The sequence below is a fragment of the Geotrypetes seraphini genome, chromosome 10, assembly GCF_902459505.1.
Source record: "Geotrypetes seraphini chromosome 10, aGeoSer1.1, whole genome shotgun sequence".
Classification (NCBI taxonomy): Eukaryota; Metazoa; Chordata; class Amphibia; order Gymnophiona; family Dermophiidae; genus Geotrypetes; species Geotrypetes seraphini.
The window spans coordinates 143,556,152-143,575,370 of NC_047093.1; the positions used below are offsets into that span (position 1 = coordinate 143,556,152).

Sequence of the window (19,219 nt, forward strand, 5' to 3'; positions counted from 1 at the left end):
ATGCACAACCTCAGGGTGCCTAGGCTGTAGCTCCATCCACGGTACTGCATTCCAAGATACAGTTTGGTAACATATAGCAAAGTCAGTTTAGACAAGATGGCAAAACATAGCTACCAGCATGGTGAAACATGAAATGGTGAGACGTAGCATTCTGCAAAACAGCATGGCAAACAGGTTTACAGAGCATGGTTGATATAGTACAACATGACTTGGCAAAGTGGTAAGGCGAGCGTGCATGACAAACATAGCATGGAGGACATGGAAAGGCAAACATTGTGCGTCAACCGTGGCATGAGAGATTGCAGCAAGGCAGACAGTGTGGTATTCCCTGTAAGGTAAATATGGTAATATGGCATATAGTATGATATCAGAGGACAGTGATGAACAATATGATGGAGTGTGATAGAACATTGGGATGGTCAGACATAGGACGGAGCTCATCAGCTTGTCAGACTCAAGGTAGTGGAGCATTCAGGGCCCTTTGTCAGAGGGTCCAGGGGATTTGCATTGGCACAGGATCAGGGGAAGAGGTGTGTTTTTATAGCTTTCCTGACATTCAGTAGGCCTTCTAATGATTTTATGCTGTTAGGTAGTTTGTTCCAGAGGTGCGGTAGGTAGTGTGAGTAAGATCTTTTTGGGGCACTCTCAAGGCGGGGGTCACTTCCCGAGCGCACATGTAGTCACATTTCTTCTTGCAAGCGAAGTGGTCAATTTGTGGCGTAGAGTTGAAGTTTGGGGGCCATATAGGCTGGTACCATGTTGTGGAAGATTTTGTAGGTCATGACTAGGCCGTTGAATATGCTTCATTTGTCGATCAGCAGCCAGTGGGCATCACGCAACGCTTGGGTGATCGGATCTCATATAGTTAATAGTTTATTTATTTGTATCCCGCCTTTCCCAAAACGGATCACATTAAATACATACACCATCAATGGCAAACAATTACAAACAGTAAAACTAATTTAGCGACCAGTGTTCTTTCATATAACATAAAAAGACATAATTCAGAATCCATACTTCATTTTGCAAAAAAGGTGTTTCTTCAATAATTTTTAAAAATTATGTAAACTGCTCTGCTGACAAATATACAAAGGAAGCCTATTCCATTCCCTAGGACCCAGGCATGAAAAAATACTGTCATGGGACACCTGCAGCTTCAACTCTTTAACAGTTGGAATATATAGTTCCGCACGATCAACAGATCGCAGCTCCTGAGGCGGCACATGAACTGAGCATGTGTAGGGTACCAGCATTGGCGGCTCCAAGGGCTGACTGCTGCAAGCTTTCAAAAGGGGTTTACATCTTTATTGAGTGGCTGATATCTTCCACTGGCAAGGCTTGGAGATTCCTGCTATCTATGCCAATGATGTTCTGCTTCTAGATAGGTCCAGAGCAAAAGGAGACTTCTCAGATCTGCCTGTGGCCAGTGGCGTAATAAGGGTGGGAGGCACCCATGTGGTTGTGGTGGCACCCCTTCCCCATGCCCTCCTCTCCATACCCCCATCCCTTCCTCATACCCCTGCTCCTTCATGCCCCCCACTCCACACTCGTGCTCTCCCTTCTCCATGTACCTCTAAATCTTTGCCAGTGCGAGCATGCTTCTCGCACCAGTATTGGATGTCACTTCCCGGCCTCGTGACCTGGAAGTGATTCAGAGGGTGATTCAGAGGAAGTGATTCACAGGCTGGCATGAGCAACAGGCAGGAGAAGTTGCTTATGCTAGCGAAGATCTACAGAGGTATGGGATGGGGGGGAGAGATGGCGTGAGCATGGCATGGTAGAGCAGGGCATGGCATGGTGGAGAGGTGATGGCATCCCCAGCAACATGGCACCTGGGGTGGTCCACCCACTACCCCAACCCCCTCCCACACTACACACTGCCTGTGGCTGCACCTTTGAGGTTGATCCCTATGAAACCCCAGAAACAACAAGTTCCCCAACACTAATCTGTATCCTATTTCTAAGGAAACCTCAAAGAACATTGTACCCTAAGCAGCTACTAAGTCATAAGGCCGAGGCATCAAGCATGACTAAAATTGTCTTAATGAGGGGTGCCCAAAAGCTTGATCGCGATTGACCAGTAGATTGCGAAGGCAATGCAAGTCGATCGCAGAGCCCATCCTGGGCTCCATGATAGACTCACGTTGCCTTCGTTTTACCTGCTTTCCAACGCCATAAAGAGGACGCAGAAGCGCCAGGTCGAGCAGCCTTCCCCACCCGACGTCAATTCTGATGTCAGAGAGGAAGTTCCGGGCCAGAACTTCCTCTCCGAAGTGGGTGTGGAGGCTGCTTGGCCCGGTGCTCCTGCGTCCTCTTTACGGTGTCGGGAAGCAGGGAGAGCAGAACTTGGTGGCAGTGGCTTGGGGGCCTATTCCCTGATTGTGGCGGCGGTGGCTTGGGAGAGGACAGGGAGAAAGAAAGACAAAGAAAGAAAGGGGGCAGACAGGGAGACACAAAGAAAGGGGGGCAGGGAAACAGAAAGAAGGGGGGGAAAGAAAGAAAGGGGGTATGGAAAGAGAAAGACAGACAGAAAGGGGGGCAGGGAAACAGAAAGAAAGGGGAGAAAGAAAGAAAAGACATGGAGAGAGAAAGACAGACAAAAAGGGGGCATGGAGAGGGAAAGGGGGCATGGAGAGAGAAAGACAGAAAGAAAGAAAGGGGAGGGGCAGGGAAAGAGGAAGAAAAAGTTAGGGGGGGGAATGAGGTCTGGAGGAGAGGAAGCATACAGGAGGCTGAAAGAAGGGAAGAAATATTGGATGCACAGTCAGAAGAAAAAAGTGCAACCAGAGACTCATGAAATCACCAGACAACAAAGGTAGGAAAAATGATTTTATTTTCAATTTAGTGATCAAAATGTGTCCGTTTTGAGAATTTATATCTGCTGTCTATATTATGCACTAAGGCCCCTTTTTACTAAACCGCAATAGCAGTTTTTAGCGCAGGGAGCCTATGAGCATTGAGAGCAGCGCAGAGCATTCAGCGCAGCTCCCTACGCTAAAAAACGCTATCGTGGTCTAGTAAAAAGGCAGGGAGTATATTTGTCTATTTTTGTATAGTTGTTACTGAGGTGACATTGCATAAAGTCATCTGCCTTGACCTCTTTGAAAAAAACCCGGAATATAAATAATTAACATTTTCTGTGCATACAGTGTGCTTTGTGTTTTTTAAAATTTTATTGTTGGTAGATCATTTTGACTTGGTCATTTTAAAAGTAGCTCGCAAGCCCATAAAGTGTGGGCACCCATGCTTTAGATGGACTGCAAGGTACCCAAGACCAAGACAAGCAAGATCTCAGTACTGTGACCCTCACAAAAGACACACTGGAAGAGATATAAATGCAATTTTCAATTAAATAGGGAGGACAAACACCTGAGGACACTCTATTTCCGGTACCATGTGATTCAGTGAGATAGAAGGGATAGAAATGCCTGGAGAAAGGGAAATCTCCATGGAATCTTAATGGGGGGGGGGTGACACAGGACAGGACCCCTTGTGTTATCTTTAAGAAGGAGTGAGAAAGAGAAGGTGTTTCCCCCGTCTTCCTCCCTTGGGGAGTATTCTAGGATATGCTATATGATAAGTGATTGGCTCTTTTCTTTCTTTTTAGGGTGAAGACTTTTGGGCTGAAGGATGAGTTCCCCGGCTGTGTAAGTACTGATTTTGTACATGCAGAGCTCTGAAGAAATTGGTTGCAATCCCATTCTCCCCCCCCCCCCCCTTTAAGCTTTTTTCCACTTTTCTCTTTCCCTCTTCTTCTGCCCCCTTTCCCTCCCCCACCCCCTCCTCTGTCTAACATGAATTTCTCAGCCCTCTCTTAACCTTCTCTACCCCTTTCTATCCCATCTCAGATCCCCCTCCATTCCTCTTTTCATTTCCCCACTCTCTCCTCTCTCTAGTCTCTGCCCTCTCCTCACTGCCTCCACCCCTCTTTCTGTATCTCCCCTCTCCTCCCCTTCACTCTCACCACTCCTGTGCTGGGATCCACCCAGAGATCAGATTAATAAACTGAAAGGAGACACTGTGGTTTCCCTCTCTCTCTGCTGCCTGAGGGAAGGGTAGTATACACACTACAGATCCCTGAGCTTTGGTATTAAATTTGGCACAGCTGTGCATATTTTCAAAACTTTAAATGAAGTCAGTAGAAAGCCCCCCCCCACCCCCACCCCAGTAAGAAAGATTATGTCTGCACTGCAGATCCCATACACTGAGAAAACCAGGGTAAAAGAGAAAGCCCCCCCCCCACCCCCACCCCAGTAAAAAAGATTATGTCTGCACTGCAGATCCCATGCACTGAGAAAACCAGGGTAAAAGAGGTGAGCCAGCTCCTAATTGTGGGGATCATGGATCCAGACTGGCCAGTAGGGTCCTAGAGCTGGTATCTGCATCCACCACAGCCAGAGAATGTGATGGAAGCAGTTAGCTTAGCAGGGTTTTAAAAAGGTTTGGATAATTTCCTAAAAGAGAAGTCCATAGTCCATTATTAAGATGGACTTTGGGAAATCTACTGCTTATTCCTAGAATAAACAGCATAAAATCAGTTTTACTCCTTGGGATCTTGCCAGGTAATTGTGACCTGGTTTGACCACTGTTGGAAACAGGATACTGGGCTCGATGAACCTTCAATCTGTCCCAGTATGGCAACTCTTGTGTTCTTATGTTTCCCCCCCCCCAATTTGGAAGGTAGCTGAACTAAAGAGTCCTTTTACTAAGCTTCAGTAAGCACTAACATGCTTTCTGCAGCCAAAAATGCCAAGCTGGGGGGCACATTCAGAAGTCTTGTGGTAATTTGGGGATTGGCACAAGAGTGATAAAAAAAACAAAATTTTACTTTTTAGCTCTGTGGCGGAGAATGGGCATGTTTTGTGCTAATCAGCGCAGTTACACTGCTACACACTAACCAGTTAGGGCATGGTTAGTGTCTGAGCGCTTTCCACCTACAAAATTGGTAGTATTAGGGGCTCACATGACAATAGCCACACGCTACTGGGAAAACAAGGGCGTAGCCATTGACACTGCAAAATGGCTTCAGCATATGGGAAGGAGCCACACAAAGATGCGCTAAGGCGACTTTTTACCGCAGTTTGCTTAAAGGGCCCTAAGTAGTGGCATAACAAGGCATTGACACCTGCCATCACCATGCTATTGCCATGCCATGTGCCACTCACTCTTCCCCGCCACTTAAGTACCCCCGTCCCCTGCGTACCTCTTGAAATGTTTGCCGGTGCAAGCAGCATCTTTCTTCTACTGCTCGTGCCAGCCTCGGCTTCTTTCTGACATCACTTCCTGGTCCCGTGACCAGAAAGTGATGTCAGAAGGGAGCCGAGGCTGGCCCCAGCAGCAAGTGGAAGATGCTCGCACCGGTGAACATTTAAAGAGGTACACAGGGGGGCTGAGAGGAGGACAAAAGTTGGTGCCCCCACGAGGATGGCACCTGAGGCCCCCCTAACTGGCCCTAAGGCATTAACAGGCAAGGGGGGGTGGTCTGGCACCTCCTCCTCCTCTCCTCACCTCCAAGCACACACCCCTCTTCCCTTTCCCCATACCTCTAGATGAAGTTGTTGTTCGTGGCGGTCAACAATGTGCTCTTCGCGGCCCCGTTGTCTCTCTTGCTAATGTCACTTCCAGGTGCCATGCATAGGAAGTGACATCAGAGGGAGAGCCATCTTGAGCAACAACTTCAGCTAAAGGTAGGAGGGAAGGGGGCGTATGTGGCAGGTGGGATCAGGCAAGGAGCACGGGTGGGGGTTGAGACAAGGATGGGGGAGGGGCGCGACCACCCTGAGCATCTCTCACCCTCGCTATGACACTGTATGTAATGTTTCATTTAGATCTTTATGGGGTGGGAGGGGGGTCAGTGACCACTGGGGGAGTGTGTGGGAGGGGGTCATATTGTGATCCCTCCAGTGGTCATCTGGTCAGTTTGGGTACCTTTTTGGCACTTAGATGTGTTTAAACGTCTAAATTTTGTCCAGGATGTCTTGGGAAAGGTTTGATTTATTACCGCAAAATGTCCAAGTCCAAAGCTGCCCAGAACACACCTCGAACATACCCCCCACGGTGGCTAGGACGCCTCGCAAGACGTCCAGAAAGACGGTTTTGAAAATTGGCACTTGGACGTTTTGGCGGGAAAAACGTCCAAGTGCCGATTTTTGCCTTTATTTAGACAACTTAATGTTTTGAAAATGCCCCTAATAATTTATAGCGTTCTATCATTTGCATGCCCGTGTAAACGTGCCACCCAGGCTTCACCCAAACTGTGTCCTACACTACCTTAAAGCGATTTACAATACTCTTCTGTAAGAGGTTGTTTACCCGCATAGAAGACTAGAATTCTGCCATTGACACGAGTTCCTCCACGGCTCCTTATAGAATTACCCTCGAAACGCAAGTAAACAATTCAGCAAAAATACACTATACAAAAGATTGCTGTAATAACTCCGTCCCTCTCTCTCCCTTTCCGCAGCAGCCTCAATGGCTTGGCAAAGCCGAGCGCACGGTCGATATACGGTAAGTCTCCCCCCTTCCCACAGACACAGGTGGATCGGGGGAGGAGCTATAGGGAACAATTCAGGCATGCTGGGTGTGGGGAAAGTCAGAGCTCCTGCGGTCTCGGTCTTTTTTTCCAGCAGGAGGCGCTGTAGGGAATGGTGCAGGCGTACTGGTTGCGGGGGATGGTTACAGCTCCTACAGTCCCAGCCTCTCCCAGAGAATAGTGAGGGAGTACTGGGTGTGTGGGGAGTCCCAGCTTCTCCCACCAGGGGGCGATGTAGAGAATGCTGTACCGTGATTTACGTTCCACCTCAGAGCTACCTGAAGACTCACTTTCTTCTCCCTCCTCTGATTCCCTTCCCCTGAGCCTCAGGGCTGTACCCTTATATCCTTCACCTTACCGGGGGGGGGGGGGGGGGGGAGAACAGACTACATCCCCGTTCCCTGGGTCTGCACCGGAAAGTGGGCACTCCATGTGACCAGGCGTGTGTTCATGTGTACAGTCAGGAGTGCACAAGTCACCTTCCATCCTGCCTAGCAGAGCAGTTTGCCAAGGGAAGTGCCTCAGAGACCAGCTGAACAGGAATGTCTCACAGGGTGGCTATGCTGCCTTCCTGTTGAATGTGGGTCTCGGCTTTCCAGTCTGTTCATTGTAGGCACTCGCTGTGGGGATAATTTCATAACATGACACCCATGTGGAAAGTCCAAAAAGGTGTCCATTTAAGAAAAAAAAAAACCCAACCTCAACAGCGAGCAAATTCCCAGGAACAAGTCTCCTCCACTTGCTCTGAAAAAAAGCATCAATGCCTTTGTCTGTCCCATGAACAAATTCACACGTACACTTCAATGTCGCCCCTCATTTGCCCAAACTACGCCTCCAGATGGCAAATGAGTGGGCACTCTTTTTCCATGTGTCTCTTTACAAGTTGCTTCTGTGATCACCCAGTCCTACAAAAGCTCTTTTCTCTGTGGAAGACGGGCGTTACACACATGGAAAATGCTTGACAAACTCTTGTGTCCTTTTGATTCTCTGTGCCTCCCTCCTTTTGCTCGCTCTCTTTCACTGATGGATGTGACCTAAACTCACAGTAAATTCAACCCACTCCACCCCACAACTCACCCATCCCGTCTAACCAGCCCAAACAGTCAGATTTCAAACAAGAAAGTCAGCTGTTCCTTCCTGCGCAGGAAAATGATTGCTGTGTTGCCCGACCTGCTCACAAACAGCCCTGAATCCTGGCAAAAGCATAACTTAAACCCACCAGTCGCCCCATGCCACCCGACTTTGGAAATGATCCTGCGGCTCCGTCGGGAGCCACGGCTAACTGCGTGCATGCGTGTTGCTCTCAGAACACAGCCCAAACACTGATAGATCACTTATCTGAACAGAATTTTAAAAGTCCAGACAGCTCTGAAGGGTTTGCCCTATTTTGCAGGAGAGCAGGAGGTGTGGGTACAAGTCCTGGGAACTGGGGAAGGAGGAAAATTGCACAGGGGTATGGTACCCCCTATTCCCATAGGGAGAACATGGGGACGGGTGGCATGGGGTGGGAAGGTTTGCAGATTTCTTGGGACAGTGCCTTTCTTATAGATCTCTTGTCAGTCACTGGAAAGTGCTGTGAAGACCAGATGTGATTGGGTCAGTGGTACTTAGGCTTTGAGGCGGTGTGAGGCTCTTTCAGCCTTCGCTTTTCTCCCATACCCAGAACTCACTGTGTCTTTCTTTCCTGGTCCTACAGAACAGAGGAAGAGATATTCCAACTTTGTCATGGCTGACGTGTCGCAGTACCAAGTCAATGTAAGTGTCCTAGTGGATGCCCCGGGGCAAACGTTTTTCAGCACACTGTGTACCAAATAAGAACTCACGGAAAGAGAGATCTACAGTGAGATAAAACTGGCAGGAAATTCAGCACAGGTTGCTGGAGCCAGAGAATTCCCAGAGAAAAGCCGCATAATACCATACCCAGAGGGTTTTCACAGGACTCCCACATTATTGTGTATCAGACTCGGAGTGTTTCCACAGGAATAATACACAAAACCAGACCCAGAGCGTTCTACAGGAAAAGCATATAATACCAGACTCAGCATTTTCCCACAGGAAAATGACATAATATGAGACCTAAAATGTTCCCACGGGAATCCCACACTATGGAATATCATACACCGGAATGTCCCCACCGGAATAGCATACTATAATGTATCAGAACACTCCCATGGGAATATCTTCTGGGGGCTCTTTGAATGACCGGCCTGTTCTTTTCTGGAATCTCTCTGAGTGACCTGGCTGGTCCCTCTCATAGACTGTCTCTTGGAGTGACCTGGCCTGTTCCTTCCACAGCACCTGGTGACCTTCACCATCGATGAGGATGATGATGTCCACACCGTGGAAGATGCCATCCGTAAGCTATCTGCCATGGACACCAAGGGCAAGATCTGGACCCAGGAGATGCTCCTGCAAGTTAGCAGTAACTCTGTCAAACTCCTGGATGTGGAGTCCAAGGTGAGAGAGAGATACACGGAGTCACCAGTCCTCACCCTTGTAGATCTGATATATGAACACAGCCATCCACACACACACACATGCTCCCTCACATGTCAACAGACATTTATAATCACATGTACTTGTGGGAACCTGGGTTGGAGATGGTGGCCATTGAGGTGACCTGATCGTAGAGGTGGTGGAGGTTGGGCGTGTGGTAGATTTTGGTCATGTATGGGGGTGGATGAGGAGGGTATTGGTGTGGAGGTATATGGAGGTGGAGGGCTCGGATAGCAGGCTGGGGGAGAGGGAGTTGGCGTTGAGTTGTATTTGGGCCAAACTGGACAAAGTTCACCTGGATAGACTGGAGACACCAGTTGGGTGTTTATCTGCCTTCATTTACTGAGTTATTGTGCATTGTGTATTTGAACTCACACACACAGACACACACTCCCTCGACCCCAGCCTCTCTCTCTCTCTCTCTGGTCCAGTCATCTAGATGTTCTCCTAAATGGCATGTTCTTCCGCAGGGGACTGACACACCTGTGAGGGGTGAGGATGAGGAAAGCCCACAGATAAGATGCGTTCCGTGGACATCCTGATCTCTCACCCCATTCCTTGCACACGTGGACTGCTTTGTGCTGAAGGAAACGATCCTTTGCAGCTGAATGAGCAGACATTCTTAAATTCTACTATTTTCATCCTGTTCAAGAACCGATTTCAGAGGCTCCTCTGCTGCACCTATGAGGGGGTGCTGAAAAGTTCTCAGCCCAACCAACCAACGTCCTAAATTCCGAGCGCTATTTTACCACTGTAGCTGAAAAGAGTGTTATCTTATTTCATTAATTGCCAATTTGCAGAAACGAAAGTCTATGTTTTGACGTTGTTTCAGATCATTGATTGAACCGTATCCGCGTCATTCTCTTCTTGGCTGGGCTGAGAATTTTTCAGCGCCCCCTTGTAGTGTGAAGACTTAACCAGAGCTGATACTGTGATGTCATAATGCCTCATTCCACCAATAAGGGCCAACTTCATCAGTGATGTCACAAGGGCTTGACTGTCCTACACTTGGCTCACTTTTATTACATATGAAAGGATGCTGAAAGGTTCTCAGCCCAACTTCCTGAATTTGCGCACATGCTCAAGGCCCAGCACAAGAGGCAGATCTTCGGGCACTGGCAGGACATGCTGGTGCCGGTGCGGAGGCTACACTGAAGTAAGAAGAGGGTTTGGGTGGGTTGGGAGACCTCAGGTCGCGGCGGGGGGGTGCCTGATGGTGGCGGCGAGGGGTGCCAGATCGCGGGGAGGAGGGTGCCGGTTAGCGGGGGGAGCGCTCGGTTTCCGAAGCGCCGATTTTACGAATGTTTTGCTCGTCTTGCAAAACACTCGCAAACCAGTGCACTCGTAAACCAAGTTACCACTGTATATATATATTTTTAAATAAATAAATATTGCCAATGTTAGATGGATATTGGAGAAGAGCAAACAATACAAAAAACCCCTATACCTTTGCTTCATCGACTACAGCAAATTTTTGACTGTGTGGATAACAAACTATGGAAAACTCTAGTGCAAACGGGAGGGGAGAAGACAGGGGAAGAGTTTATCCAGATATCTTAACTCTTCCCCTGTCCTCTCCCTTCCCTTGTAAATCCCGCCCCCCAAAATCTCACCCTGTCTTGTAATTTCTTCTCTCCAAAGTATCAACCATGTATACAACTCCCTAAATTGCAATTCTCCTGGAAATATCCAGTTAACTGCTTTCTAATCCTAATTCCTAAACTGTAGTTTTTCCTGGAAATGTCCAGTTAGCTTCTTTTGTAATCCGCCTAGAATTGCAAGGTACGAGCGGAATAGAAGTCACTAACGTAATGTAATGTAAATACCCAAACACATAACTCAGCTAATAAAGAGTCTCTATGAAATTCAAGAAGCTGTAGTGAGAACTGAATATGGCAACACTGATTGGTGTCCAATATCCAGGGCGGCTGCTATTTACCTGGATACAGGTTCAGGAGAAGTTCTACAGGATGAAAATTCCTCTCTTATGCAGAAGAGAAGATATTCCTGTCCTGATGGCTTGTTAAGTTGGACACAAAACACCGAATTCTTCAATAAACAGAATATTCTAGTTTACTCTTCAACACCAATAAAATGTGGCATCAGGCAAGGATGCATCTTGTTACCTCATCTGTTCAACCTGTACGGTGAAACCATCTTCAGAAAAGCAAATTTGGAAGAAGCGAGTGTCTGTTTCAAAGTTGGTAGTCGAAATGTAAACAACCTACGCTAAGCAGATGATACAATCCATTGAGAAATGAAGACATATTGTATCTACTGAGAAAAGTCAAAGCCGAAAGTCATAACATGGGATTAGAACTGAAAATAAAAAAGTCTAAGATCATGAACATGGAAAATGATGAAGATTTTGAGCTTGAAGGCAATAGAATAGAAGTTGTAAAGGATTTCAATCTCCTGGGCTCTTTCGTAAACAAAGAAGCGACTAGCAGGAAGGAAATACTCCGTAGAATAGCACTTGGTTGCTCTTCAATGAAGGCTCTCGACAAAATATTCAAAGGCAATGAAATAACACTCCAAACAAAGATCAACTTGTCCACGCACTCATTTTCTTAATAGTCAATTACGGATGCGAAAGCTGGACACCACGGAAACAAGACAGAGAGAAGATTAACTCATTTGAGCTTTGGTGCTGGAGAAAGATTTTAGGTGTGGAAGAGATCAAACTGGCTATATCACTCTAAGCCCAATGAAGAAGTTATGACCGTCTTATTTTGGTCACATTTTCAGAAGAGAAAGATCATTGGAGAAGGACATCATGTTTGGGAAGATTGAATGAACCAGGCGAAGAGAGCGACCTGCAATCAGATATCTAGACACACTGAAAACAACCATGGGGATGATGCTGGAGGACATTTCCAGTCTAGCACAAAACTGAGTTCTTTTTAGATCCACAATTCATCAAGTCACTAGGACTCGAATATGAGTCGATGGAACCTAAACAACAACAACAACATAATCTTTACATTTTGCTGGAATCTGCTCTGGTATTTTCAGCCCCAGCACACTCTGCATTTTGCTGGAGTCCCCTCTGATGTTTTTAACCCCTGCTTGCATCTCACTGCAGTCTTTCTAGTTCCAGAGAATCCGTCTTCCTTGCCTCTGCTATGATATTTTCAGTCAGGTTCCTGTGGGCCTGAGATCCACCCTGAATGGAGTGTAGCTGCATAATTTGGTTTCCTGGGGCTCATAGACTGAGGACACTGCTGTTATTGTGGTTAGATTAAACACTTTCCCTCTCTCCTCTGTGGCAATGCTGGGCAGTTTGGTCTGAGAGCTGTAGCCTGGGCTCTGCTGCCCTCTGCTGGCAGAGTTAGCATGAGGTTTGGCATTTCCACTACTGTTGTGGTTCTCACACCATCGTTTTCCTTTTTTCTTGTCATCCAGGAAGAGCTGGAGAATTACCTGCTGACGGCGATCAAGCGCTGTGACACAGTGGTGCCCGAGAGGCGCTCACACTCCCTGCTGCTCCTTGTTTGCCAAGATACATACCAGCCCAACCCTGATGTTCACTTCTTTCAGTGCCAGCAAGTTGGGGTGAGAGTGGGTAAAGGGAGGTGGGGGGGGAAGCAGGTAAATGGAGAAACTTCAGTGATTAAGTGGAAATGTTTTAGAGCAAAAAATTAAACACCCCCATATGAATATAGGGGTTCTGAAGACCCTACTCTATCCCTTGGAGAAGTCATGTAGAACTTCTCTCAGTCACCAGAAGAGTTGTGGAGATCACAGACGCTGACCCACAGAGGGGGTATGGAAACACCCAATGATTCCCAGAGAGTGTGTGGAGATCCCCTTCAGCTCCCTATGAGCATGTGGAAACACCCTCAGGCTCTTGAGGGGGTATGGAAATTCAGGCCCTTCTGATCCCCAGAAGATGTACAGAAACTTGCAAAAGTTCTTAGAAGGGGTGTGGAAACCCCTCTCAACTTCCAGGAGGCATATGAAGACCCCTCTGATCTCCCAGAGGGAGCATAGAAATCCCAATAATTCCCAGAGTGGGTGTAGAAACCCCTCATAGTTTCCAGAGGAGATATGGTGACCCCTTTCAACCCCTAGGAGGTGTGTAGGGGCCAGACATAATTCCAAGAAGGCATGTAGGAAGTCCGGAAGTGCTTAGCCTCAGATTTTCATGTGTTTCTTTTTTTTTTTGGCATGCCCCATTCTCCTTTTCAGGCGGAGCTGATCAAAGAGGACATTGGCACTGCTGTTTCTGATTTGAAGAGTGGGGAGAAAGCAAAGAGACCAGAAGCACTGAGGTCAGAGCTGTGTAACTGATTTGGAGGGGTATTTTTGTCCTCTTGGGTGTCTCTCTAACTTAAAAGCACCTTCGTGCCTATCATAAGGGTGCTGTGATACTGCCTATGCTAACTAAGATAGAAACATGGATAAAGACCAAACGACCTCTCCAGTCTGTCCATCCACACCGACTTCTAATCTCTACAGTCCCTTCCTCTCCCTCAGAAATCATCTGTACTTAACCCAAGCGTTCTTACATTCAAATGTAGTCCTCATCTGCACCATGTCTTCTATTAAGAAATATTTCCTTAGATGCCACCTATGTCCCTCCCCTTTCACCTTCATCCTACGCCCTCTCATTCTGGAGCTTCATTTTAAATGAAAGATATTTGCCTCATGCGCATATATTCCACATAGGTATTTAAACATCTCTATCATATCTCCCCTCTCCCACCTTTCCTCAGTGGGGCAGAAAGAATTTTCCCAGAATGTGTCCCTTCTCCTAAAATGGGGAAAGGTTCCCAGTCTGCAACTTCAAATAATCAAACACAAAGGCTGTATAATAAATCAGATGTCCAGGTTTATTATGTCTGGGAGGAGAATATGCCCTTGGACCTCCTGTCTTTCTCTCCAAAGGAGAGCTCTAAAGTTTAAAACATTTATACCTTATCTGACATCATTTTGATAATTAACATATTTTAGAACACAATAGCAAAGCTGGTCACATGGCCTGTTTTTTTTCCAGGAATAGATCGCTAGAACATTACATAAATAATTTCTTTGTGTATGTTTATTTAAGATTTGATATACCACTCCTGCGTTTTACTGACCTAAGAGGTTTACAATGTATCAAACTAAAATGAAATTAGGTACTCGAGAAAAACTACCCTATCTGTCCTAGACACAATCTAGCTAAAGTACCTGATTTAAATAAAAATATGTAATACATTTCTAAGATAAAAAAAATCAAAGAAATAGAAAATAGAAATAATGAAATAAGATAAAAAATAAAATAAAACAACTTTAAGAGATAAAAAAGTCTCTGAGACGGCTTGATAGTAAGTTCAGTCTGCAGAACCAGGTCAACCAGCTGCCACCAAAGAAGCAGGACCAGGAACCACGCCAATGAAGCCCACCATGACACCAGTTTCCCTTCGATGTGCACATACATTTTTTTGTCAAAATAATTATATAATTTAAAATGTTAATTAATCAATTAAAAATTCCTTATCAATACATATAAGAATGCTACTTTCTGCATATCCACTTTTACTTTAAGCTCAGTAGATAGCAGTATTTCACTTTGTTCTAATTCCACTATCCTTTTGACTTATCTGTCACCTTCCTTTGTTTTTCATATGCATGCTATCTATTGATTTGATTGACTGATCCTTTTGGCTTCCTTTGTAAAAAGCCTAAGTTCCTGTTTTTCTGGGAAACTGAGCTTTGCCTTTCCCGTTTCTCTGCAGCTGTTTGACAATGGATTTTTATTTCCATTTTCAATTACCATACCTCTCCCTATGCCAGTTATTAATCCTCTTCCTATGCACCCAAGCGTCCTTCTAGCTTTTGCTGTCACCTTTTCAACCTGTTTGGCCACCTTTAGATCACATGGTATCACACCCAAGTCCTCTCCCTAAACTGTGCCACTCCCTGGGGTTTTTGTAACCATAATACATTGGCCTTCACTCTAGAAAGTGACCCAGGCCTCAGAAAGATCAAGCTCAGTGACCCAACTCAAGGAGATATGAAAAACCATGAAATCAAACAATTCTGCCTTTGCTTCCATGAACTATGGATACCCAAAAATGTTTTTAACTAAATTTTATATTTTTTTCTCTCTCCTTGTTTTTTTTTTAAATATATTTCTCCGTTTTTCTTTGCTATTCCTTCTCTTTCTTCCTCCCTACCTACTCTCCTCTTGGAAAGATTGAACAAGGAAGTGATAGAACAGAACAGCATCCCCTCCCGGTTGTCTCCTATGGTTGCTCCTGGCACTGGACCTTTTTCATACAGCCCATACACTCAACGCCGAACTCTAGTGGCTCAGACCACCGACCCTCAGGTTATTTTGGAGAGGGATGCCTCACGGCGGCCCCCAGTCTATGCCGCAGTCACTGGCAAGTCTCAGCAATCAGTGCAGTCACCTCAGACCACACCGAGTGGGATGTTGCAGACAGACCAGTCCCCTGAGACCCCCAGGAGAACGCAGGATAACCAGCAGCTGGAGCAGAGCCAGCAATCGGCACAGAAGCCTCAGGTCACACCAAGTGGGACGTTACAGAAGGACCAATCACCAGGGAGCCCCAGGAGAATGCAGGATAACCAGCAGCTGGAGCAGAGCCAAGAGAGGGTGAGCCAGCAATCAGCACAGAAGCCTCAGGTCACACCAAGTGGGACGCTGCAGAGGGACCAATCACCAGGGAGCCCCAGGAGAGCGCAGGATAGCCAGCAGCTGGAGCAGAGCCGAGAGAGGGTGAGCCAGCAATTGGTGCAAAAGCCTCAGGTCACACCAAGTGGGACGCTGCAGAGGGACCAATCACCAGGGAGCCCCAGGAGAACGCAGGATAGCCAGCAGTTGGAGCAGAGCCGAGAGAGGGTGAGCCAGCAATTGGCGCAGAAGCCTCAGGTCACACCGAATGGGACGTTGCAGAGGGACCAGTCCCCTAGGAGCCCCAGGAAAACCCAGGATAGCCAGCAGCTGGAGCAGAGACGAGATGGGGTGAGCCCGGACCAGATGATAGGTGAGTGAGGGTTACTTGGAAAAGATGGGCTTTGTGAGCAAGAGGTAGGAAACAAGAGTGTAAGAGAAACAAAACGCCATGAGAAAACCGAGAAAGGGACAATTGGAACAGACAGGAGACAGAGATGGGGGGGGGGGGAAGATGTGGTTTAGGCACAATGTATACAGATGTTGGATAGAGAGTGAGTCACACTGGTAAGAGGGTGTCTGAAGGTAATGGGGCGAGAGGGGGGGAGCACTGACAGTGTGGTGTACACAGATCTTGAGGGAAGCTGGATCAGCACTGATAACAAGCTGCATACAGATGTTAGGGTGTGACGCTGTCTTTTCTCACACAGTGGATGGAATCTCGCAGGAAGCGATCTCACTGAGAGCTGAGCGTGATGTGGTGAGTTGCCTTGTCCTCCTGTTTCATAGCCCCATCTCCCGGACACCCCTTGTCCCAGTCCTACAGGGGCTCACAGCGCACTGGTACTGTCCAACTTTCTTCCAGTCCCCACCTTTCAGGCATTAAAATCTGCAGGGCAGAAAGTCATCTCGTTATTGAACTGGATATCTTCAGTTTCTCACTCTGTATGTCTTGTCCTGAGTTTCTCTCTATGTCAATCACTCTATTGTTTTGTGTGGGGCTTCTCGCTTTGTTTCTCGCTCTGGGTTTCTGGTCTTGTCTTGATGCATCTTCTTTTCCCCCTCAGGACATCCTCAATCACACATTTGATGATATCGAGAACTTCATCGGAAAGCTCCACAAATCCTCTGAGGCCTACAAGGTTCTGGACCAGCGGAAGAAGTCTCGCCGAACAAAGAAGAAAGAGGCTGGAGGTGAGAGGACGAAGGAGGCCCCTGGGGTGGTGAGGAGGGGGTCCACGTGACATGACCCAGTTCACCCTCCTCTTTAGAATATAATAGTTGCAATACTAGGGACAAACCAAAGGTCCATCAAGCTCAGTATCCTGTTTCCAACAGTGGATAATCCAGGTCATAAATACCTGTAATGATCCCAAAACAGTAAAACAGATTTTATGCTGCTTATCCTGGAAAAAAATCAGTGGATTTTCTCAAGTCTATATTAATAATGGCTTATGGACTTTTCTTTTAGGAAATTATCCAAACTTTTTTTTTTTTAAACCCTGCTAAGCTAATTGCTTTTACCACATTCTCTGGCAACAAATTTCAGAATTTAATTACATATTGAGTGAAGAAATGTTTTCTTTGGTTTTTAAAAATCTACGACTTTAGTAGCTTCATCGCATGTCTCCTAGTCCTTGCATTTTTGGAAAGAATAAACAAGGGATTCACATCTACTTCACTCAGTATTTTATAGACCTCTATCATACGGAAACATAGAACATAGAAACATGATGGTAGATAAAGGCCAAACAGCTCATCTAGTCTGCCCATTGACAGTAACCATTATCTCCCCTGACCCATCTCTTCTCCAAGCTGAAGAGCTCTAGCCGCTTTAGCCTTTCCTCATAGGGAAGTTGTCTCATCCCTTTTATCATTTTCATCACCCTTATCTCAGGGCACTGGTCTTTGACCTGGGGGCCACTGCGGGAGCGGACGGCTGGGCACGATGGACCACTGGTCTGACCCAGCAGCGGCAAATTCTTATGTTCTTATGTTCATCTCTCTTATAATTCCGCTCTTTCTTATTTTGAGATGCAGTGACCAGAATTGCACACAGTATTTGAGGTGTGTTCGCACCATGAAGGTATTATAACATTCTCATTTATTGTTATTCTCACGTGTCTCTTCCAGAGGGACTCCTGACACTCCGAGCCAAGCCCCCTACAATTTACGAATACACAGACGTCTTGCAGAAATTCAAGTACTGCTTCTCACTGCTGGTAAGAAAACACCCCATCCACACGAGAGAATGGACAGAGAAACAACCGCTCCTAACACCAAGCCCGACACCACCGCTGCTGATGCGAAACCAGAGATAATCCATCCATGCCAGATGGAGCCAAAGCACACGAGAGACTTCCAACTAGGCCAGACACAGCTAACACCAGACCTGAGACAGCTTATCTGTGCCAGATAGAGTGCAAGAACACCAGAGACATCCCATACATGCTAGACACATGCATCCATAACAGAGATATCCCTCACCTTTAACTTCATGCTACAAACACCACAGAGGCTCCTTACCGCTATCTTCACTCCAGAAACAACATCCTCTATATCACCTTCTTCCCCCACCTGTGGAGTGCCCCAGGGGTCTGTATTGGGACCAGAGCTTTTTAACATATTTCTACATGAAATGATCACATAACAACATAAGAACAGCCTTACTGGGTCAGACCAATCCATCCAGCCCAGTATCCCGTCTTTATGGAGGCCAATCCAGGTCACAAGTCCCTGGCAGAAACCCAAAGAGTAGCCACAGTCCATGCTATAGAAGCAGTGGCTTCCCCCATGTCTTTCTCAATTGCAGGCTATGGACTTTTCCTCCAGGAACTTGTCCAAACATTTTTTTAAGTCCAGCTACATTAACCACTGTTGCCACATCCTCTGGCAATGTGTTACACAACTTAACTATTCTTTGAGTGAAAAAATATTTCCTCCTATTGGTTTTAAAAGTATTTCCCTGTAACTTCATCGAGTGTCCCCCTAGTCTTTGTAATTTTTGACGGAGTGAAAAATCGATCCACTTGTGCCCGTTCTACTCCACTCAGGATTTTGTAGACTTCAATCATATCGCCCCTCAGCCATCTCTTCTCCAAGCTGAAGAGCCCTAACTGTTTTAGTCTTTCCTCATATGAGAAGAGTTCCATCCCCTTTATCATCTTGGTTGCTCTTCTTTGAACCTTTTCTAGCGCCGCTATATCTTTCGTGAGATAAGGCAACCAGAATTGAACACAATACTCAAGGTGAGATCGCACCATGGAGCAATAGAGGCATTATAGCATTCTTAGTCTTGTTTACCATCCCTTTTCTAATAATTCCTAGCATCTTGTTGGCTCTTTTAGCCGCACATTGGGCAGAAAGTTTCAGTGTCTTGTTTACAATGACACCCAGCTCTTTGCAAATGACACGAAATTATTTGAAGCTGTTAAATCTTGAGCAGGTTGTGAGGAATTTCAAGGGGATTTGGTGAGAGTGGGAGTCCGGGTGTTTAAATGGCAGCTGAAGTTTAATGTGGACAGGGGATATAATGCCAACCGCAGGTCCACCCACGCAGTGAGCTC

The 19,219-nt window shown here is 46.5% G+C and overlaps 1 protein-coding gene across 2 annotated transcripts in view; it reads left to right on the forward strand.

Annotated features, from left to right (window-relative positions):
* The window catches only part of EPS8L1 (EPS8 like 1), a 61,691-nt gene that overhangs the window by 32,496 nt on the left and 9,976 nt on the right, over nt 1–19,219 (forward strand). The window contains exons 2-11 of one of the 2 annotated variants that reach the window (XM_033960350.1): nt 3,608–3,647; nt 6,464–6,507; nt 8,229–8,287; nt 8,828–8,989; nt 12,434–12,583; nt 13,220–13,302; nt 15,212–16,026; nt 16,364–16,413; nt 16,721–16,847; nt 17,787–17,875. In XM_033960350.1, the coding sequence (XP_033816241.1) occupies nt 3,631–3,647; nt 6,464–6,507; nt 8,229–8,287; nt 8,828–8,989; nt 12,434–12,583; nt 13,220–13,302; nt 15,212–16,026; nt 16,364–16,413; nt 16,721–16,847; nt 17,787–17,875 (1,596 nt within the window). In that variant the 5' untranslated portion in view covers nt 3,608–3,630. The remainder of the gene's footprint in view (nt 1–3,607; nt 3,648–6,463; nt 6,508–8,228; nt 8,288–8,827; nt 8,990–12,433; nt 12,584–13,219; nt 13,303–15,211; nt 16,027–16,363; nt 16,414–16,720; nt 16,848–17,786; nt 17,876–19,219) is intronic. The other variant, XM_033960351.1, reaches the window with a different exon arrangement.